Raw genomic sequence first — 24,685 nt, forward strand, 5'->3', positions numbered from 1 at the left:
TAAAAAAAAAGTCCTTATTTAAAGCTTGCATGATTAAAGGGATTCTATAGTGCCAGGAAAACATATTAGTTTTCCTGGCACAGCAGGACCCTTTAGTGCCCCTCTCCCTCCCTCCCACCCCCAACCCATGTTGCTAAAGGGGTTAAAACTCGCCGTCATTGGAGACCTAATGCGCATGCAATGCTTTCCTGTGGGTATTTCGGGGACGCTGGAGGTCACATAGCGCGAGGACGTCCAGCGTTGCTTAAAACACTTTTAGTGTTCTAAGAACACGGAAGTCCCTCTAGTGGCTGGGGACTTAACCCTGCAATGTAAATATTATTATATTTATGAAAACTGCAATAATTACACTTGCAGGGTTATGGGTAGTGGGAGTTGGCACCCAGACCACTCAAGTTATAATGTATTGTCTTTATCCCAATTGTACAGCACTGCGGAATATGCTGGCGCATTATATAAGACAATAATACATTTTTAAAAACTGGGTTTAAAATACATTTTTTTAAAAAACAACTTTGGGTCAAAATGACACATTTTAGAAAATTCGCAAATTCTGCTATGTTTTAAATTTCTCTTATTTTAGCCTAATATCTAAAATTCACTATTGATTTCTGACAATTCCCACCAGCACATACCCTGTCATTGTCCATAAACATATTAGATTAACCTAGCCCAGCAAAAAAAAAAAAAAAGAAACCTCTCTTTCTCTACATAGTCACAGCTCATCTATTTAAACCTGATTTTTACCATTATCATTTTAATTTACATTATAATGAACAGCCCCCCATTATATCTGGTGCAGCCAGGAGCTCAGTGCTCACAATGTGCAGATTGCAGCGCTATCAGCAGGTTACTTCCGGGTGTACAGGAGAGACCTGAATGCAGAGGGGCGCGGCTATGACATCACGTGAGCGACAACCCCAGCCAGCCATTCCCTGCCCTCCCCCGCTGACTGACTTCACACCGCTGAGCAATGGGAACTGAGGGAACTGCCCTTTGCCCTAGGCACCGCCTCCCGGCTTCTCCGCCCTTTCCTCGGCTCTGACGTGTCGAGCGCTCTCGCCAATCAGAGCGCGTTGCTGGCAGATTGACGTGACAGCCGGCCAATCGGAGAGCGCGGGTGGCGGCCGTTGGGGGGCTGAGTGGATGGGCAGAGGAAGCCGAGCGGTAACGGAGAGAAGCGGAGACCGAGAGAGCCACCATGGGGAACCGGGGGATGGAGGACCTTATCCCGCTCGTCAACAAACTGCAGGACGCCTTCAGCTCCATAGGCCAGTCCTGTAACCTGGACCTGCCGCAGATAGCGGTCGTGGGAGGACAGAGCGCCGGCAAGAGCTCGGTGCTGGAGAACTTCGTCGGCCGGTAAGGGCTCCCCTGCAAGCTCCCGCTGGCTCCCGGTGACACACTCACTGCAGGGCCGCTCCCCCAGCACTGCTTCTGCCGTTGCTATTCTCAGAGCGGAGTTACGAACTTTGCGTAGTTTGACCCCCTCTGCCTGCGCTGTGACGTCACACACCCTAGGCTGTTAACGCAGAACTTTACTCAGTGACAGGAACAGACTCAGGAGTTGGGTTACCCTTCCCTGTTTAGTACTGAGTATAGGGGCAGCATGGACTGCAGCAACACATAGGAATGGGGCCTGCCACCATGCACATTAATTAGCTAAAAATAAAAAAAAATATATTATTTTTTTTTAAATAAAATGTTTTATCTATGGTAGTTCTGAACCCCAATGGTAACCCCAAATTAAAATTTATTTATTAAATAGTTTATAAATACAGCATTTCATGACCTTACCACTGAATAAAATCCTAACAGATTAACAATGTGTCTGTTGATTGCATGGCCTTGCCTTTAGTAAAAATTCGCAATATGAATATGTATGTAATTTTATTATTATTATTATTATTTATATTTATATAGCACCAACTTATTCCGCAGCGCTTTACAATATTATAAAACGGGGAAATGTAACAACAAGTGAGACAATTACGAAAGTTACAGGAACAATATATTGGTGAGGACCCTGCTCAAACAAGCTTACAGTACTTGTTCTACATATTCCGTGTCCTTAACTCTTAATAAAAATGCCAGTATATGAAACCATATAGATTGTTATGATATACAGGTTATACATATAGCATGTCCTTGCTCCACTAACAATATTTGGAGAACATGTTGTAAAAAATAATCAGGCTATATACACATTGTCTGTCAATGCCGCCTAATAAAAATAAACATATGACTAATACAAGTCATTAAGAAACCTATAGTTTCCAAGCTTCATAAAAAAAAAAAAAAAAAAAGCTAAAATATGATTTCCATTAGAATGTTGTATAGAGTATACATATTGCATGGCTGTTGTGATTTGCTAATTTTATTTCATGGCTTCAAATTCCCCAGTGCTATATATTTACACTAGTGGTGGTCTACTGTCCCAGGAAAGGCTTGTGATAGTTGGTCTTACAGCATCTAGGGATTTACTGCCCAATAAAGTGGTATGTTTATGTTCATGAAGGCATGTCATTGAGCAAATTGAATGAAATCATTACATTTGCTTTGAGATTCTTGTCTGTAAGCTTACTGTGTAAGAGGAACGGTGATTCTTGATCTTTTGAACTGAGATATATATATTCCACTAAAGTGTGCACAGAGTTTACAGCACTGTAGGAGAAAGCATTATAAATGTATTGGCCAGTTTCTAGATAATATGGGGAATTGGGACTAAGGCACATTAGAGAGATGTTTTAATGGAGCCTTCGAAAGTGATGAGCAAGGAAGAAAACTAAAAATCTGCAAAGTAGCGAGTTCCCTATTGATAACCTTTTAAAACAAGTTAAATTTTTGCTTTGTCAGTAAAATTTGTCCTCATTACATTGTGTAGTTCTATTCATTTATGCAGGCAAGTCATTAGAGGCAACTTGTAATATGTTTTGTATTAATAATATGCTCTCTGCAATTTGCTAATGACTTTCATCTTTTGCCCGACCTGTGCCATGTTCACCAGAGCTTACAATTTAGTACAGTGGCTACTAACGTACCTTTGCTGACAGGGCCTGTAATGCTGTGCATGGCCTATTACCTCTGTGAATACATTTTGAACTGTTCTGATATATAGTACCATTGTTCAGGAAAACACCTTTATTAGGTTCTGCAGTGTCAGAGGGGCCTCGATTCTACTTTCCAGAGGAGAACCCCTGAAATAGCAGGGGATATAGTAGCATGTGAAATGCTATGTACAGGGGGTTACTTGAAGCATGGTGACCTGATTGCAACAAGGAAGTGGCTCTATATCCAAAAATGGGAAGCCACACCAGTTATTTATGGAACAATACCAGAACCTGCTTGAGAACAGGTGACTCTTGAGGTTGGTTGGAACTTTGCAGTGAGTGTGAATGTTCTAGTGTAGAACTTGTCAGTATGAGAAGGTAAATAAAATACCAGTATTTCCAACACGCAGATGGATGCATATAGAGTCCTCATGTAGTCCATATAAGATGATTTAATGTATACATTCACAAAGCATGTCTATTTTGAGCTATGTATTCATTTTATTACGACAGTGTCATAATAGTGCTACTGAATCTGTTGGTGTTATATAAATGGCAATAATAATACCATAATTGTTAACCTTTGGCACGCCAGCTTGCAGAGTGCGTTCTTGCATGCTGCCAATAAGATCACTCAAAAAGCAATGCACTCGTGCTCTGTGCATCGAGTTGGCATCACCTTGGCAGGCAGTGCTTCCCTTTAGCATGTCACTTATTCTCAGACCCACCATTGATAAATATTTGAGCAGCATTGCATGGTCAATTGCAGATCCGAGAGCAGGAAATCTGCCAAATAATGTCTTCTCCCTGCAAGAGAAGTGATTTATTAAAATTTCAAAATGGCTAATTGTCACCATAATGTAAACACCAATTTAACATGTTCAACATAGCCTCTTGGAAGAACAATTTAGAAAGCGTCAAGTCCTCTCATTCCGAATCCAGTTCTTCCAAATTGAAGCAGTATCTGTGGTCTTTTTCTCCTTCATTGTACAAGGGAATATCATCATTCTGAATTGGAGATACAAACTGTTCCCTCCATGAACACAATCTACTGCATATTTATTTTAATTTGCAAAAAGATACATATAGAAGTATGTGCTGACTTTGAGAACACTGGATGGTCACATTTCAGCCTCCTTGATTGCCCAGTTTTGTATCAATTTAGACATTCCCTTTGTTTCCATTTTCACCACACAATACTAAATTAAGCTTTTATATAATTAATTCCTTGTTTCTTTAACCGTTAAGATTATAGGGCCGGAAAGTTTGAATAGAATAGATTGTAGAGACAAAATAAAATGTCCTGGGTGCAAACTTTATTGTGGAAAAATAAATGCATTATGAGACATATAGTTGGCGTGTTTTGGTGAAACGTTTAGACATCACAGGCTTAAGCAGTAATATATTCATGCACTTTCTTTTTTTCTCCCATTAAGTACTTTTTTGCAGGAAGATCGAATTGAAAAAGTTAGTGCTGTTTCATAGTAGAGAAACCTTTTGAAAATGGACTTTATTTTGAAATTATTGTAGTCATTGGTTTAATCTTTATTCGTAAAATAAACATGGGGGGGGGGGGTGTAAGGGAACTGATCGGGTTGTTCTGATGTAATGACAATGTGCAGTGTAGCTTTTCAATTATATCACTAAGAGGCTTCTACAGTTGACCGCAGACGAGGAAAAAAACACCTTAGCGCGCACCCTTTTCAAATCGTTTCACATAATTTGCAGCTTCTGTTGGCATGTTGGTTCACTTGTTTTATTTTTTTTGGTATGGCCCACAACCTGTCGAGGGATTTAAGAATTAAATAAATTAGAAACACATTTTGAAGGGACTATCCAGGCTCCATTACAATGTATCATCATTGCATAGGTTATGGTGTGAGGAGGTCCCGTGTCTGTCTTTTTACATATAACCTTATAACTGCTATGTGTTGATTTGCAAAAAATGTTTCCGCTCAGTGATGTATGTTTTAGGAAGAGGCTAATGCTTCCTTTCTACCCGTCCGAGTATTGTTAAATGCAATTACTGCCTCGTATTGTACTTCATGTCCATTAAACCTCTGCAAGGCATGCATACACTGCTTGGCTCTTAATGCAATTAATGGAAGCATTAGGATGGGTTGAGCTGCTTCATAGAACACCCTGAGGAGGCTGCCAACGTCATGATTTGTCGAAAAAGCAGGGACTTTGAAGGTGACAATCTGTTTTCATTTTACATTTTTACTTTATTTTGTTTCCGCTAGCATATTATAATTAAATGGCACTTGTTTCTGTTTAAGTATCACTTTGTTTATTGGTGTCATTCATTTTGGGTGTTGCTGCATAGAGTTCCCATGTTCCATTTTCTGGGTTATTGACCTTAAAGAGACAGTGTAAGCACTATAGCTCATTGTTGTGGTTATGGTGCAAAAAAGCTGTGGACTCTCTTGTTTTTTTGACAAATTGTTATGGAGCAGTTTGGCAATAAATGGGCCTTTCTCATCACCCGTACCATGCCACTGACTCAATCACATTGATATTGAGGATTTTCTACTTTATCAGGTCCATCCATTCATTAATGCCAGACTGAGTACTGGACATATCCAAGTTCTCCCAACCAAGCATCACAGTTCAGGTTGGATTATCTTGATATTGGTAACGGTAAAGTGTGCAAAAATTAAACTAAAACGAACACCGGATGTTTAAATTCATCATGTTATGCATGCTAATTCTTAATTCATGTATTGCAGCAGAGGGGTTAAATGTGTGTACAGTGTTACATAGCAAAATTCTGCACATACAGACTCCATGCACCATAGTCACATAGCTGAAAAGAGACCTGTGTCCATCAAGTTCAGCTTTCTTCACATATGTTTTTGCTGTTGATCCAAAAGAAGGCAAAAAAACCCAGTCTGAAGCGCTTCCAATTTTGCCACAAACTAGGAGACAAATCCTTCTTGACCCCAAAATGGCAGACTGATATCTCCTTGGATCAAGCAGCTATTACCCCACTAATTAGAAATGATATCCCTGTATGTACGTTTTTGGAAGTATTTATCCAAGTGCTGTTTAAACATCTGTATGGACTCTGATAAAACCACACCTTCAGGCAGAGAATTCCATATCCTTATTGCTCTTACTGTAACAAAAACAACAAACCTTTTCTTTGCCTTAGATTAAATCTCCTTTCTTCCAACCTAAATGCGTGACCTCATGTCCTATGTATAGCCCTGTTTATGAATAGATTTCCAAATAATGGTTTGTACTGCCCCCGAATATATTTGTATAATGTTATCATATCCCCTCTGAGGCGCCGTTTTTCCAAACTAAAGAGATTTAAATTGTTTAACCAGGACCACTTCAGAACAATGAAGTGGTTATGGTGCTTGGAGTAACACTTGTGCTTCATTAAAGAGTTTTTTATATGGGATATTATTGCTCCTTTGGGATGTTTCGTGTACACTACACAAGCGCAAGCCTCACAGGGTTTTGGCATAATGATGTTTTGTTATATGTTGCACATTGCTGATTGGCTTTATACTAAAGCACTTGCAAGTTATTGGCATCAAACATTGAGTTGACTAGATCCTGTTTGTGAGAGATACCAGCTCTCCCATCACATTTCTCCGTTACAATACCTCATATGTCTAGAATTTCAAAACTTAATTTTAGTTTTTGTTTTTTTTTGTAAGGGGCTGTGTTTATTTTTTTCAAATAATTTTCAGTAAAATATATTTTTTTCTGTGTGACGTTATTGTTCACAGTTGAATAGATCTGAATTCTCTTATTTGGTCTTTGGAAATTTTAAAATCTAAGGTGTGTGGATTTTCTCTTAATTTAGTATATTATTTAACAATGCCCCTAAAACGATCATGAAAAAGCTGTTTTTGTGACCCTCAGCAATTGTTTGGAGCCTTCTGTCATAGGAGAAGAAAGCCCTTTCATTTTGTGCTTCTCTTGTGTTTGATCTTAGAACCTAGTACAAACATGTAATCGGATGAATTAGTGTAGTACTGACGAAACACTTGCTGTCATAAACAGGTTATCCTAAGCACACATGCGAGTCATTCGATCTTCTATTCTAGTGTATCAAAGTTCAGCCATGGCTTCCGTCTCCAGAGTGTCACATTGTTATTACTTGATATCCTGAAAGGGACGATAGCTATGTTTACATTTTATGGCCGTTCAGGTGGCAACGTATGGAGCATCGATGGCTACCTCTGGCATCACGAATGTTTGCGACTGAGAAGCATGGGAAATGTCGTTTATAAAACTGTGCTGTGCCAAAGTTAGCCTTGAAAGCCCATTGTGGGTGTTTTAATGCTTTAGCCTCTCCCTGTGGTCGAACCTGTTTTTATGGTATTTATAGTAAGGTTGGGCCTATTTAGTAACCTATATATTGAGATGCCTATCAGTGTGCATTTTTTATTTCTTTTTTCACGTCTCTCCGCTACTCCCCCACACATCTTGTTGTTTTCTCCAAAGTGCTTAATCAATGATGGTGCATCTAATAGGCCATATATTATCTATCACTTAATCGTGGTTGATATTACAAGTTCTCGTTTGCTTTCCTGTCCGATAATATTGATTTCTCGGCAACATTTTATACAGACGCCTTTTCCTCATACAATGTGTGAATCAACTGGTTATCAGAAGGCAATCTCCCAGTGTGTATGTGTGCTCTAGACTTTGGAAGATAGTCCTAGTGATTAATACATTTTCTATGTAAATCTGCAAATGTTTCCCTCAAAATGCTTTTACTACATGCTTAAAGGTTATGTGACACATTATGCTTAGCTTTGGTAGTTTGCGTTTAGTTTATTAACTGGCTTTCCAAGCAGTTGATCTCCTAGAACTCAGCATTTTCTGTGCAATACCGAGGGCAAGTAAACGGTTTAGAGAAGCCTCCACTACCTTCATGAGATAATGAGGAATTTCACTTCCTTTTTTTATCCGTACAAATTTAGGCAGTGATGATGGGCTGTGAGAGCTTGGGGTATGTCAAGCCTGTCCATACTGTCCATATTTTTGAAGATAATTAAGTGACATTTTCATCATGATGACAGGTTTTGGGCATTGGCAGAATTTGTATTTTTGCCAGGTTACTCGAATGGTATGATAAAAAATTAGAGGGACTGCACCCAAATAATCCTTGCACCATAACCACTGCAATAAGCTTTATTGTCCCGATAACTAGCCACTGCCACTCCTCTCCTCCAGGGATACTATATTGCATGGAGGTGGTATCTTCAGATCTTAGAAGATGGAGGCATATCGAGTGCCTTTCCTACGAGATCTGCTGGAACATGGCAATGTAGGCAGCAGCAGCTTATCAAAAAGCTTATCGTGTACATCTTCTAATTGACGTAGAATTTCCATGAAATTCCACAGCATTCTATGTGAGTTTTTCATAAATATTCTATCAGTGCCTCTGTAATATGCAATACGCAGAGGAGTACAGTTAGAATGCAAGGAGAGGAGAACCCAATTGAGTGAAAGGGAAATCCGGTGAAGATTACGCTCTGATTTAGAGGAATGAATGCACAATATAGGGAGGGGAAACCAACAGGATAATGGAGCTCTGTCCACAGTAGAAACACACTTTAGTCACACTGCCAGTAATAGTAGTAGTTTGTTGTGTAGACCATGAGGCTTATTCACTAAAGCGGGAACTGAGTAGGATTGCCAAGGAATTGCGCATTGTCAAGTGGGAAATAATAGCAACACTAGGGAAATGTTCCAAATGAGCTGTTTTTGCCTAGAATTAGCAATTCCATTGTCGGGTCTCTGCTTTTCTCCGTTTAGTGAGCAGATACCCGTTGTGTATCTCATGTCGTCCAGCTGTGTGTTAGCTTTTGTTTTTTTAATTTCTGAAGTTACAGTTCTAGCTTAGGTTGTGTTAAAAGTAAATGTTTACGTATCGTCATTGTTAAGCAAACAAAGCTGGAAAAGTTTGTGTTCTTATTCATGGATAATGATGTGATGCGTCTAGAATATTGAATTACTTCCTCCTTCAACCAAAGGCCGGTTTTAGCCTATCAAGCTGTGTGCAGTTACAGATTCCCCAGTTATTCCTGGGCTGAGACTCTGCGGTTTAGGTACTCAGTAGGGGGTCACTTGAATGTAGATTTGGGGTTTGTAAATTTGAAGTGACGGTGGTGGGGTGCAAGGTCTTCATACGTAGGGACACACCAAAACGTGCATGCAGAAGTATCCAATATAGTGTATATCACAACAGCATTGTATACATGACTTTAGAAATAGGATCTTTTTTTAGTTTGAAAAATTATCTTGTGGCTTTAGCTGTTTACATGTTTTGTTCTTTTTAATGTTCTGTTCATCGTGGTTTTTCTTGTTTTAGTAATGTTAAAGATACCTCGTTCAGTCTGCAGTAAGCCATGCCATCTGCAAAGTTGATAAAGACTATTTTTAGAAAGTCAATTTCTTTTTAATTGCATTACTCCAACCTAGATGAGCCGCGCCTGTGATGTTGTAAAAGACAAATAAAATCCTTTGCTTGGTAAACTGCAGGCCAGTAACATTCCGTTTCATGGCAGACAAGTGCAATAGGCTAGAGATGTGCAGATGATGACTGTGGTATGATGGGTGGATCTACCTCTGTCTACATTTGCAAAACAGCAGAACCATTAAAAACTTTGCCTGAGAAAAACACACCTTGTTACAAGCAAAGATATTTGGGATTTGTAGTCACAGGCAAAGATATGTGGGATTTTATTCAGATATCGAAGGTCCATATCCTGGTTCTGCAGACTGATGGGTGAAGTTCCTTATTACTCCAGTTGGCATTTCCTGGATTTATATGGGAGAGGCAAGAGAAACGCTGAAAGTATGGAATTGTCTTGTACATTGAAACCCAGTGATGTCACCGCAGCTTTGCCGTGACTGGTGGACCATAAGTGGTGCTGAAAGATGGGGATGGACTTTTTATTTATTTATTTATTTATTTATTTATTTTAAAACTCGGGAGCCGAAGACTGTATCCGCTGGACCTCTGCCGCCACCCTCCTTTTCGGCAATATCGCTATAGGCTGATGCTGATATTGCTGAATATCAGATAACATCTGCTCTTCTATACTTTTACTCTAAAGTACATGTATTCAGCTCATAATTAGCTTTTTCTGTGCCGTCATTTCCTCATTGTTGTATGAATTTTTCTAGTAAACATTGGCAAGTGAAAAGATGATAAGGTTAATACTTCATGCCGTAACCCCTTAAGGACCAAACTTCTGGAATAAAATGGAATTATGACATGTCACACATGTCATGTGTCTCTTAATGTGCCCCTTCATATAAAATACTGCTTACGGTCATACTTGGTCGGTGTGTCTGTCTCACACATTATGTGATTGCACCTGCTTTGTAACACACATAGCGTTAGCAGGGATATGACATCATATAATTACACAGCAGTGTGTGTGTGTCTGTCAGTCAGTATCTGTTTATATGACTGGTCCCCCTCGGATCGCAATTGGAAGGTGGTTTGCACACTGTGATTGCAGCACTGGACTAGGAAGCACCTCTACTGGCCGTCTGAGTGACTGCTGCTAGAGTTCTTACTAGGCAGCAATGTAAAAAATGCATTTTCTCTGTCTATCGACACCAGAACCACTAACATAGTGGTTCTGGTGACTATAGTGTCCCTTTAAGAATTGTATTTTTGTAGTTGAAAATAAAGCTTTGTTAGTATAGAACAAAACTGTCTCCTAACTTTTTTTAGCTGACTCCTAGATTCAAAGCAAATTTGTCAAGCCCTGTATTAAGCACTTTACATGTTACATCAGAGGGAACTACAGTAAGTGCAGTAGGTATACAGTGTGTGTACATTTATTACTTCACTAACAGATGTACTTACCACATTACAGTAGAGGGAGGTACAGGAAGTGCAGCAGATATGTATATTTTGTTTACATATTACTATCAGGCGTAGTTGGCACTTTGCAGCTTACCTTACAGTGAAGGGAGATCCAGTAAGTGCAGTAGTTGTACAGTGTTATTAGGTGTATTTAGCACTTTACCGGTTACATTATAGTACAAGGTGACACAGTTAGTGTACTAAGAATGCATTGTATTAACCCCTTAAGGACACATTACATGTGTGACATGTCATGATTCCTTTTTATTCCAGAAATTTGGTCCTTAAGGGGTTAAAGGGATACTGTAGTACCAGGAATACAAAACTATATTTCTGGCACTACTGATCCCTCTGACTCGCGCCCCGCTCTCCGGTAAATAAAGAAAAACCATTTACTTACCTGATCCCAGAGCCGATGTCTCTCGGCGCTGGGTTGAAGCTCCGCCCCCTCATTCGTCTCCCGACGAGCAGGGTCTACTGTGCATGCGCTGTTGCAAATGCCGCTCGTGCATTAGACCTCCTGATTCAATGCTTTCCTACGGGGAAAAATCTGCCACTGGAGGTCCTCATGCAGAGCATGAGGACGTCCAGCGGCAGATAACAGACCAAAAGTCCGTTACGATTCTGGAAGCGCCCCCAATGTCTGTCTGGTAGACAGCCACTGAGGGCAGACTTAGTGCTGCAATGTAAACATTGCAGTTCTCTGGAACTGCAATATTTTACATTGCAGCACTAGGTTCATAACGGACACAGCACCCAGTCCGATTCAATGTGCTGAAATGATTTGGGTGCCTATAGTGTCCCTTTAATATTTTATTTATATAGCACTTACAGGTGTACTTGGCACTCACAGGTTACATTATGGTAGAGATGAGTACAGTAGGGATATAGCATATGCATATTTTATTTGTATACCACTGTATAGGTTACATTACGGTAGAGGGAGGTACAGGTTGAGTATATTTTATTTATATAGCACTTACCTCATTGACAATCCTCCTTTTTAGATTCCTGTGAAGGAGACAGTCATGCCTAAGATTTCATTTATACAAACCCATGAATGGAGCTATCCAGATGCTGATAGGAGCCAAGATCCGGTTCCATTTTCAACTTTGCAGTGAATTAACTGTTAAACTACATATCCCATGAACTCCAGCTCCTTAAAAAGCTTACTGCCTACTGGCCTTTATTTATAAAATGGGTTGGTACTAAATAAAGTATATGAGGAAGTTTGCTCGGACCGTTGCGTATGTTGAAAGAACAGACTACATTTAAACAGTACTTGTGTTGTACAATGACTTGATCACTAATACATATAAAATGCATATAATTCACGCAAAAAAGGTGGAAGTTTAGTAAGAATCCTAACACATGTGAGAAGGAATAAATGAGAACAATTCCTGCTTTCGTCTGTTTTCCATTGTGGTTCCTCCATTCATCTGACATACGTTCCATCTATAAACATATGGAATTATCTGTATTTTCATGTCAATAACTGGTAAATCCGTAGTCTGATTTTTCGGCTTGGTCACAAGAACAATTTTACTTCATGCAAATGCTGAACTCATCAAAATTTCCCATAAATTACTGTGAAAATCTGAACATTCTCAAGGAACAAAACACATTGTCTTTCTATTCTGTGACTGTTAACGGAATGTGTTCAGTATTGGCAAGAGAATGTCATGGTTTGCGTGTTTGTTGAAGCACAATTATTTCTGTTGTCGTGTCTTTTTAGTAGAGTTTTTGGAGTGATCATTTAAAAAGTGATGATGTGCTTTTCTGCCAAGATGTGAGGCAGATTTAAAACACATTCAGATTTCTTGTTGTAAAGTTTGACGTGTGTTCATTCTAAAATATAGCAATACATTAAAACGTGTGAACTCCCAAATAGATTGCTAGAGCCAGTTTAATGTCCAGAAAAACCTTAGTCAAATACTGGAATCAGCCCCTCCTCGCTTCCCCATTAAAGGTCAAACGGCTGATTTCGGAAGCAATGGACCTGGAAAAACTAACAGCACAACCACGTGTCTCTCTTCAATGCCACTATATTGTTTGGACACCGTTGCCTGTTCATTCAACCTTGCAGTAAATTCAGTCTAGAACATGCACACTGCCTGGATCCCCTGCTTGTACCATTATAATACCACCTTTACAATCAAGGCTACCAGAGGTTACAACAGAATACAGTGTATGTTAACAATGGTGTTTTCATTTCATGCTGCTCTACTCAAATTAAATATTAAAGGGACACTATAGTCACCAGAACAACTACAGCTTATTGCATTTGTTCTGGTGAGCAGAATCATTACCTTCAGGCTTTTTGCTGTAGACACTGTCTTTTCGGAGAAAATGCAGTGTTTACATTGCAGCCTAGTGATAACTTCACTGGCCACTCCTCAGATGGCTGTTAGAGATCCTTCCTGGGCCATGGCTTCCTAAAATGCATCCAAACATTCCGTGTCTCCTCCCTCTGCATGCAGACACTGAACTTTCCTCATAGAGATTCATTGATTAAATTCATCTCTATGAGGAGATGCTGATTGGCCAGGGCTGTGTTTGAATTGTGCTGGCTCTGCCCCTGATCTGCCTCCTTGTCAGTCTCAGACAATCCTATGGGGAAGTATTGTGATTGGCTCGGGCCACCACTTCTGATGTCAGCAGACTGCTTGTTTTTTTGAGGCAAACTGCATGCAGAGTAACAGCTTCTGGCTTGAATACAGTAACATGTTGCTATATTTATGGAGGCATGAGTGGCCCTGGGGGGGCTAGATGGTGGTTTTAACACTATAGGGTCAGGAATACATGTTTGTGTTCCTGACCCTATAGTGATCCTTTAAATTACTTGTCATTTCACAATACTTAACCCACATACTAGGGAAAGAGTAGGAATCATGCAGCACTCCTGATGTGGACTACATCTCCCATCATGCTCTTACAACCATAATGCTGGCAAAGCCTTAAAGCAAGTTTAGTCCACAAGATCTGGAATGCCAAAGGTTGCCTACACCTGTACTAGGGTCTGTGGGATGCTAGGTGTCTTTTTGGGGGGGCAAGGCAACCTCCGCCATACTGATAAACTGTCCAGAAATAGGAAAAAACTGAAAAATGGTACGGCATTTAAATTGTACATTTACCAGCAATCTGGCGACATCAGGACTCAAAATTTCAAATCCTACACTACTAAACAGGTTAAAAGTAAGTAAAAGTGACTTGACACTGCAAGCCTGTAGGATCAGGGTAGGCAACTTTTGGCACTCCAGATATTGAGGACTACTTTTGCTATTATGCCCTTACTGCCATAATGCTGGCAAAGTCCACAACATTGGGAGTGTCAAAGGTTGCCTATCACTGTTATAGCACACTCACAAAGGGTGACCAGGGCTGACTTTTCACTTGCCCATGGTTAGAGTGTAAGTGGGAATTTTGAGCCCTGCCTTTGTAATGTATAAATAGATTACTCCATAGAAAGCAGTACAAGGTCCATTTTTTAATTATTATAATACAGTGCATTTTAAGATCACTAACTGTTAATGTAAAAACTGCTGTCTCCGCTCAAGGCACGTGCTGTGTGTGTCCTTGAATGACCTACAGGCTGCACAATTGAAATCTGCAACAATTGAAATTCATTACCACGGCTTTCCATTTTTCCATTTACATTTTTTAATGTTTCAATTAATAAAACTAAGCTCGGCTCTCACAATTGACTTTACTTGCAAATTAACATATTGTTCCCATAATCCTTATGTACAGGTTATGTTATCCTGTGCTTTTACTTGTTTTAAGTGACACTCTTCCTATAGGAGAAAGCTGACTGCTACAGTAATAGTAAAATGTTTTGACATGATGAATCTCTCTCTCTCATCTCTATATACTAGTAATCTAAATGTGTGGTTTACTTTGTGCATTTCCCGTATACCTTCAAAAATATATATGTTTAAAAAGAGTTCTATCCTAGCTGTAGTCTTAAAGGGAATCTCTAGTCACCAAAACAACTTTGAGCTTAATGGGGCAATTTTGATGTACAGAGCATACTCTGCAGTCTCACTGCTAAATTCTCTGCCATTTAGGAGTTAAATCTTTCTTTTATGTAGTCCTAGTTACATTCAAGTAACCTAAACACTTCCTGTAACGTGAGATCTAATGTTTACAATTCCTTTATTGCACAGTTTAATTTATGACTTATTTACTAGTCTGTTATTAGCTTGCTAGACCTAATAGGAGACTATTGTGTGTGATTAAAGTTCAACTTACAGAGCAGGATATACACATTTCTAAAGTAAGTTACCATCTGATGAGATCATGAAACCATTTTGTTTTCATTCAGGCTGTGTCAGTCACAGCAAGGAGAGCTGTGGCTAGGGCAGCGTGGACAGAAACTAAAGTGATTTAACTCCTACACGGCAGAGAATTGAGCCGTGAGACTTCAGAGGCATGATCTATACACAAAATTTAAAGCTAAAGTTGACTATAGTGTCCCTTTAACTGCAGTACTCTGCTGGAAGGAGTTTTTTTTGGGGGGGGGGGGGGGGGGGGGGGGCATTGTTCCTGCACTTTTCGGTTTCTTTTTCCAAGTAAGCTAAAAATTCTGTTCCATAATTTTAGACACTGTGGGCCCAACACACGAGTGTTATATGCTGTCATTGTTCCTAGACAAAACAGTTTTTGCTTTGTAAGAGACCTTCTAAAGAGATCTGGGGACATTTCAGACCCATATAACAACAAGGAACTCTCCGTCAACATTAAAGGTTGTATTAAACTGTGAAATGTAATCAAAATTATTATTGGTATTTATATAGCTTCCATTCCCTCTCTACTATTTAAGCACTGACCACCATAGGTTCTGTGCCCGATTGTTTTGTGGACTCCCTAGGGATCACAAGCCTTTTTTGCCTGTGTTAACCTGCCTGGATTTGCCTTTATTAACTGTTAACAGCATGGCTTTGCCCTTGCTAACCCTTACCAGCTTGGATTTACATTTGTTAATCTCAGTTAGCCTGGACTTGCTTTGGCTAACCCTGCCACCCTGGACCAGAGTTGGACCTAATAGTAAACTTTTGTTTACCAACCTAAAACGTTATAGTTTTCTTTGCTTATCCTGTCTAGATAGCTTTTTAGAACTTTTTGATGGTCCTGGTCCTATTCCATTTGTTGCTGCTTTAATTTTCCAGTTTATGCCATTTATTTAATCACAAAAAGACTTTAACCCCTTAAGAACATGTCATGATTCCCTTTTATTCCAGAAGTTTGGTCCTTAAGGGGTTAAAAGGACACTAGTCACCAAGACTACTTCAGCTCATTCAAGTGGTCTAGGTGCACTGTTCCAGTCCCCTAAATCCTGCAATTGTAATTTATGAAGTTATTGATAAACTGCAGTAATTACCTTGCAGGTTTAACTCGACCTGTCTACCAGGACAGCCACATGAGGCACTTCTGGATAGTTGGGCGTGACATTTGGTCACATAACTGATGCTGAATGTCCTCAGGCTATGCTTTCATATGGAATAGTCCTAATTCGAGCGCAGCACTGGCCGTGCATGCACATTGGGTCCCCACAGACGGAGCCTGACTCACCACCAAGGGACCTCAAGCCCGGGATCATGTAGTGGGGGAGGGGGGCACATGAGGGAGAGTGGCATTGTAGGACAAGTTTGTTTACCTAGCACTATATTTTCCCTTTAAGTGACTGTATTTTCTTTAAATATCTGCATACTGAGCCCATTCACCCCAATCCCGTGATACTGTAATAGTGTTTACTGGGTTGGTAGAAGTGGCACTTCCTTTTTAAAATGTGGTTCTTTGCTCTCTGGAATTGGTAATACCATTTAAAGGACCACTGTAGTACCTGTTTTCCTGGCACTATAGTGCCCTGAGGGTGCCCCCACCCTCAGGGTCCCACTCCCGTGGCGCTGAAGGGGGAGGAAGGGGTTAATCGCTTACCTTTTTTCCAGCGCCGGGCTCCCCCGCTGCTGGGACTCTCCACCCTCCTCTTCCGTCATCGGCTGAATGCGCATGTGCGGCAAGAGGGGGGGCAAGAGGCGCGCATTCAGCCAGTCCATAGGAAAGCATTCTCAATGCTTTCCTATGGACGCAAGCGTCTTCTCACTGTGAAAATCACAGTGAGAAGCGCGGAAGCGCTTCTAGCGGCTGTCAATGAGACGGCCACTAGAGGCTAGATTAACCCATAGGTAAACATAGCAGTTTCTCTGAAACTGCTATGTTTACAGCAAAAAGGGTTAAACCTAGCTGGACCAAGCACCCAGACCACTTCATTAAGCTGAAGTGGTCTGGGTGCCTATAGTGGTCCTTTGAGCTCTCACAGTGCAAACTAGACTGCGTGAGACCCTCTGAAATCCTGCGGGTAGTTCTTACTCAACCGATCGATCCCATCTTTGACTCCCTAACCCTAATGTATGTTCCTAAAACATGTATTAGTGTGAGTAGTAAGAAAATTGGAATTTGCAGACTGTCACCCCTTGATGCTCCAGACACTGCGATTAAATTGTTTGTTTGTGTGTGTATTTTTATTTTATTTCTCTCTACATAACCTCACATTTCTTTTGACTAATTGCTGTTCCAACCAGTACTTAACACTTTCACTCTACCTTGTATTTGTTTTGTACCTTCAGGAAGGAAAACCTTGTCAAACACAGAAAAGCTTTTAATCTGCAAAGTGTAAAACATTCCAAGCCCTTTGTCAGTTTAATGTCAGTTACTTTTTACTCTGTCTGGAACAGACTAAACATTTATCTGTTTGCTAAACTCCCTTCCCTTGCAGTGTAGATAAGTTGTGCATTCACAGGTTACACCCGTTCATGGACATTTATCACTATAAACATTTCTGCTTGGGTATCTATCATAAAGTACCCTCAAACCACTTTGGATTACTTGCACATTAATATTTAATCTAAACGTAGGATTTTGGCTCTAAAAGGGGCAGCCAGGTTGACCTGAACTAAGTAGGATACCCTACAAAGGAAAACACAGACTTCTCTGTTTAGAGACGATTTTAAAAAGGAACACTCCGGTCCCCTGAAGCCATTCAGATTGCTGAAGTGCTTTAGGTTTAACTGCGTGCTGCCTCTGGCTTATTTGCTAAAAGTGATCCTTGTTTATTTAATTTTTTTGGGCTTATAGCGTTTTACTGTAAAAGATGAATGCTGTCTCTACTAAGTTTTTATTTGGTTTTATATACATTTGGTATTTATGTGCTGCACCTAGTATTCTGGCAGTTTTCTTATGCCCCTTTGTATTGCTCACTGGAATGACTTGATACTTCCTATTGACAATTTCCTTTAACCCCTTAAGGACACATGACGTGTGTGACACGTCATGATTCCCTTTTATTCCAGAAGTTTGGTCCTTAAGGGGTTAAAGAATTCAAGAGAAATTGAAATTTTTGTAAATACTCTTAGTAATACCTCCCAGCTGTTAAAGGGGACATAAGACCAAAACAACTTTAAATGAATTAAGTGGTTTTAGTGCATAGTCTGCAGTCTCACTGTTCAATTTCCTGCTATTTAGGAGTTAAAGGAACACTATAGCGTTGGGAATACCTGGCTAGGTGTCCATCTCCTATTGCAGGAGTTTAACCCCTTAAGGACACATGACATGTGTGACATGTCATGATTCCCTTTTATTCCAGAAGTTAGGTTTTACTTTCCATCCTTCGACACGCTGCTCTCCTCTCTGCCGCTCCACCTCTTTAGCTAAGATCATCAGTGATGAAGCGTTGGGGGGGTTAGTTTGCAAGCGCAGTAAAAACGTCATGTTGCACCAATCAAATTCTCTTATAGAGTAATATGAGCTATACCAGAGTTTAAGTTGGTTATACCCATGGAAGGGCTTCTAGTGGCTGTCTTCCTGACAGCCACTAAAACCTGTTAACCCTGCAGGGAAAACCTTGCCATTCCTGTAAAACTGCAACAGAGTGGGACTTGGCATCCAGAACAAGACACATCTCTCCTGGCTCCCACAGCCTCCCTACATACTTTCTAAAAGAAAAGTCTAATATTTTTGCTTCTGTCATTGCACAGTGTGTATGACTTACAATTTCTTATCTGCTGATCTACTAATAGCCTACTAGAGCTTCATGATCAAAGTTCAATTAACAGTAGGAGGATAAACACTTCTAAAGTAAACACACTGCACTGTAAAAGCACATTGAAAATAAAACCATTTTTTCATGAGGGCTGTTTGAGTCACAACCAAGACAGGTGTGGCTAGGGTTGAATAAATAAGCAAAAGTGATTTAAAGGACCACTATAGTGCCAGGAAAACAAACTTGTTTTCCTGGCTCTATAGGGTGTTTGGGTCCCCCTCCCGCCGGGCTGAAGGGGGAGGAAGGGGATAAATTCTTACCTTTCTCCAGCGCCGGGCTCTCCTCCCTCTTCCAGCGTCATCCGCTGAATGCGCATGCGCGGCAAGAGCCGCGCGCGCATTCAGTCAGTCCATAGAAAATCATTTCTCCGTGCTTTCCTATGGACGCTGGCGTCTTCTCACTGATTTTCACAGTGAGAAGCGCGGAAGAGCCTCGAGCGGCTGTCAATGAGACAACCACTAGAGGCTGGATTAACCCTAATGTAAACATAGCAGTTTCTCTGAAACTGCTATGTTTACAGCTGCAGGGTTAACCCTAGATGGACCTGGCACCCAGACCACTTCATTGAGCTGAAGTAGTCTGGGTGCCTATAGTGGTCCTTTAACTCCTAAATGGTAGAGAGTATCCCTTTTAAGAAGGCATTCAGGAGGTTTTAACGCCTCACGTGAATTCTTATCCTAGAATTTTGTCAGGAACACTTTAAGCACCATAATGACTACAGCATTCTGTAGTGGTTATGATGCCAGGATTCCTTGGTGCCCGCCATATTTGCCTTTGGGGACTATATTAATATTTTATGTACTTATTGTAATATTTTTGCTGTCTTTGCTAGGCTGTACGAAGGGTTAACCAAAAGAAAACAAATTCTATCACTGGACTACGGGGATTCTTGTTCATTGTGTTGAGGTTCATCTTTTTGAACACAATTAACCTAAAGTTATAAGAACAGTCCTGTGCTGTATACTGATATAGCTGGGATCACGTGACAGAAGTGACTAGTGACGATAGATAAACCATGGTATCTCTTTACTTACCCTTGTCAGTATGTTACTCTTTGGTACTGCAATGCACAGGTTAAAAATGGCCGTGTGTTGGAGTGGTGAATTGTGATGAGTTGACAACGGTCTTAAAAATCTTTAGTTTTAAATATTTAACATAAGAAGGCTCTTGGGATTTTGCTACCTTAGCCTACATTTTGTGACTTGTCACCTGACCACAAGGTGCTGTTTGGGGATTAATCCCCCTCCATACACTGTGGTTTTAGGATTTTCTTATTTCAATCAGGGGGCAGTGGTGTAGGCCTAGTTCGTTTCTGGGTCCTTCCTGGAGGCTCCCTGTAGTGACAGGGATGTGCTACACAAAGGCCCTTTCCTCATAAGGCCGACTGATGCTGGGCTTTAGAATCTCTTATATACACTTTGGTCAGCAGCAACCTTCACAGCTTCCTTCCACCTGATCCTGTCTGGCAGTGACCGTCTACTGTTAAGTAGAGATCCTTGGAATCTGAATTTTCTGTGTAGGGGCTTTTTTGTTTGTTGTATGTTTTTGCATTTCTCATAGCGCGTTAATATATTTAACAACATTGCACATTGGGTCCATAAATGACAGGAAATCACTTTGTATATATTCTTATTTAGTTTTAATTCACTGCAGACGATGATATCTAATTTGATCAATTAGCTGAATGTTTTGGAATTGCTGCATAAATTACATTCCCATAACTCCCTAAAGTTGTATTGAGGAACCTTCGCCTTAGATATTAAGATTCGAGCAAATAAAAGGACTTACTTATTTTTTCATTTCATTCTGATGGACGTGGGGCTGTGCACAAACCCACACAGGTTATTTTAGTTTGTAGGAATATATATAATTGATACTACTGGCGTGCTGATTCTTAACCCCGTGGGGGTCCAAATGCTAAATGATTGGAACAGTTACATCCTGTTAATCTGGTCACAGGTAATTGAACACAATAAGTTGGTTACTGTAACCACACTGACTTCCTAAGTGCAATGAAGAACGTTCTGACACTAAAAAGATCTTAATGAAGGTTTTTTGACAGAATGTATGTTACATATTACATGACAATTGAAGAATTGTCCCTCATTATTTGCCTCTCATACATGTTTGGTTCTCAAAGCTGTTTATTGAATGCAAAAAGTCAAAATATCGTAAGTCGGACTCGCAGGTCCTAACATCAATAGGTTAGTCAACAGTGTGTATACGGTTGTTTTAGTTTATTTGCTTACAATAAGCGCAGTTAATCAGGTAAGCTGCTAGGTTTTGACTTGTAGAACGTTAGACTATAAGCAGTATGCTGATTTCGACAGAGATAATGCGTTCATCACGACTTTTTGGGCTTCAGATATCGCCATATGGGAGATACGTGGGTCTCATGAAGTCGTGGGTTCCAGTGCTATCAGGTAAGCATAGGTGTGTGGCTTTGTTGGCTGTGTGTGCCTTTCTCGTCGGTCACCATTTTCAGGGGTTGTCTCTGCCCTGGCTTATTGGGTGGCGTGCATTCACCTAGTCACTTCGGGACGGGCCTCTCATACATATTACTAGGCATATTGCTCAAGTCCTTTTCCCATTTGTCCCATTGCCTAGACGATTTGTCCGGATATTTGGTGAAAGCGGCACTGTCATGCCGAACTTGCCTTTCTTGCCGGCACTGTCATGACGAACTTACCTAATCAATTCATCTTCTCTCCCTCTCTCAGGATCTGTTATTCATTTCTTCCTGTCTGCTCTAGTTTTCTTTAAAACATAAGACAAAGTAGGGACTACCTACTACCGAATTTCGCCCTGATAGAATGAGAGCAGTTCGTCCTTTTGTGTTAGGATGAAATTCAGGACTTTGTTCAGTTGGAAACTTCATTTGAATGAATGAAATTCCGATCTGATCGCGGCTGCATCTTGCAGCCGCTTAGTAGATAGCTCCCTGATACCGTGTGAATTAGGGAGCTATCTACCAAAAGGCTTAAAGACCAAGATTGGTCTTTCAGCCAACTTTGCTAATACCAAGTAAAAAACACCTCCCCCCCAATAAATGGCCCCATGGTGGTATAATTAGATGTAGTGGAGTTGGCAATAACTGGATTCGGCCATGACAGTGCTGCTTTAATTGGATAAAAGTAAAATCATGCTCTCCCTTCCAGTTTCTTGCCACCATTCTTTTCGCGGAAATCAAACCTTAGGTTATCAAAAATGTATCTCTATTCTTTAATTTAGGCCAGTGTAATGGTAGTAACATTGATACAGGGTTTTTGGGAAAATTGACTTCACATAATCTGGATATGATGTTTTGAGCCCATCACCAGATAACTGACACTTTTTTACAGGACCACTACATTCGTGCATAACTTCCATTTTCCAATCAACCTTTCCAACATTTTACGTCAAATCCAGGGGAGAATTTAGATAATTCTTGTTGGGGTCATGTACCATAGGTTAATCAATTTAAAATGGGGTTCAATCAACGACAGCAAGTGCATATGTTTGTTAATCTTCTAACTAGATAACCATTCATTTTCATCTATCTGTATCTTTAAAGCTAGTATAACACATTGAATGACTCCTTTGAATGCGGTATTATTACTTTAGATCAGGGCTATCCAACCTGCGGCCCCCCAGATGTTGCTGAACTACAACTCCCATGATTCTTTCAATGAAACAGCCAGGGAATCATGGGATTTGTAGTTAAGCAACATCTGGGGGGCCGCAGGTTGGACAGCCCTGCTTTAGATATTGGTTTGGTTTTGGGCTGTGCTTGATGCAGCAGCGTACTGCAGTACAAAGCGTGACATCACATGATGGCTAATCTGCGAATCTACACTGTGCATTGTGGGATTGCAGCCACAAAACTTGCAGCTTCTTCTTTGGACAGAAACACACTGTATATCTGTTGTATGTGTGGATTGTACTTTTTGTTTCCAGAATAGATCAGAAATGTTGACGTAAAATCAGGCGCGGTTTGCTGTGAGCTAAAGCCATGTTGAGAAAGATAAACAGTGGTACCTCGGTTTACGAATTTAATGCGTTCTCCGCGACGTTTTGTTTACGAAAATTTTGTAAACCGAAATGGCTTCCCATACGAATGCATTCAAAACCAATTAATCTGTTCCGGAGGTCAGAAAAAAGTCTAAATGAGCTGGCATGGAAACCAACCCACAATGCATAACACACAGTAAAAGGCATGCAAACGACGAAGCTCAGCTCCCTACCTTTCCACCACTTGAGTTATGGGCCCAAAAATTTCCAGAATGGCTCCAAAACTCTATGCAAAAACCGCTTCAATACCTCCACATTGAACGCCATGTGCTACCCACAGACTCCAGCATGCAGGGGGCGGTGCTATAAACCTCCCAGACACAATGCAACCTGGGGAAACTTGCTTTGTATTGTGAAAAAAAATTCCTAAACTGAGGCATTGTTTTCAATGGATTTTCATCTGTAAACCAAAAATTATGTTAACCGTTTGTATACCGAGCTACCACTGTATATAATATACAGACTGTAAATCTCTGTACAGTCTAATTTGCAGTGAAACTTTTTATTTTTTTTATTTGCGATAACTGGTTAAACAAGTCCGTTCTGACTAGGTGGGCTTCAGGGTTAATATTGAGCGCTCCATCCAGGAAGACACAATGTGTTTCCTGTGTGTGTGTGTGTATCTACTTCCTATTGATCATGTGCCCAGACTAACAATACCGACAATCCCGACAGAGCACATGCCACAATGACTCTGCATTTATGATTGTGTGTTAACCTTGATTCTGATAAACAGGTCAGAGTCTGATAATTCATTATGTGCAGTGTTTGCAGCCAGTGCCTTGATGACTCCCTCCTGCAACCTGTGGATAGTAATATTATCAGATTGGTTTTGTGTGCATGTAAATGATGCATGGACACTCCCCTGTCTTTTATTCTCTCTTAAAATGACAGTAGCACCAAACTAACCTGCAGTAGGCACAAAGATGAGACCAGCGGTCACACACTGGGACTCACTGCTGTGAAGGTGCTGATGGTGCAGTGGGGACCGATGGACAGGCGAACTGTCCTAATATTGGTTGCTGTTGGAATAAATATTATTACAGGCATTTACATAGCATCAACATATCGAAGGCAAATAAGAAACAAACTATTAACAGGAGTTCTAGGACTAAAATTCATATTCTCTGGTCCTCAAACCAGTGTCTCTCGACCTTTTACGGAGAAGTGCTGATACCGGAGAAACTGACGGAAGCAAAGCACAGAGAGATGGACACAGGTTTCTTCAGGAAGGAAGAGATTCTTTATTGGATCACCGATCGGGACTCAGAGGGACTAATGTCACCAAAATACTGCAAGTTCTGAGCCCCGGACAATAGTGCAGGCTCCTTATATAGGCACATAACTCCTCCCATATTAAGCTCCACCCGCACATTCTCTTGACCAATCAATACAAATAAGAATTAACTTCCTGCTTGACCGCATGGCTTGTCCAGCACAATGGAGGAGGGGGAATACTACATCCTGTATTCTTGCACATGCTCCGTACACTACTGATCGTATCTTGCCTCGTGCAACCAACTGATCGATACGTCAGCATATGCACGTACACATGCCACGTGGTGATCTCGGCCTACTAAATTTATTTTTACCGAGATTCCACCACATTCCCCCCTTTGATGCCTCTTGATATTT

At 40.6% G+C, this 24,685-nt stretch overlaps 1 protein-coding gene across 5 annotated transcripts in view; it reads left to right on the top strand.

Moving 5' to 3' along the window:
- Positions 1–1,108: 1,108 nt before the first annotated feature.
- DNM2 (dynamin 2) overlaps positions 1,109–24,685 on the top strand; it is a 106,173-nt gene continuing 82,596 nt past the window's right edge. For all 5 annotated transcript variants that reach the window (XM_063449497.1, XM_063449493.1, XM_063449494.1 and 2 more), the window contains exon 1: positions 1,109–1,362. In XM_063449497.1, the coding sequence (XP_063305567.1) occupies positions 1,202–1,362 (161 nt within the window). In that variant the 5' untranslated portion in view covers positions 1,109–1,201. The remainder of the gene's footprint in view (positions 1,363–24,685) is intronic.

This window comes from Pelobates fuscus, chromosome 3 (assembly GCF_036172605.1).
Source record: "Pelobates fuscus isolate aPelFus1 chromosome 3, aPelFus1.pri, whole genome shotgun sequence".
Taxonomy (NCBI): Eukaryota; Metazoa; Chordata; class Amphibia; order Anura; family Pelobatidae; genus Pelobates; species Pelobates fuscus.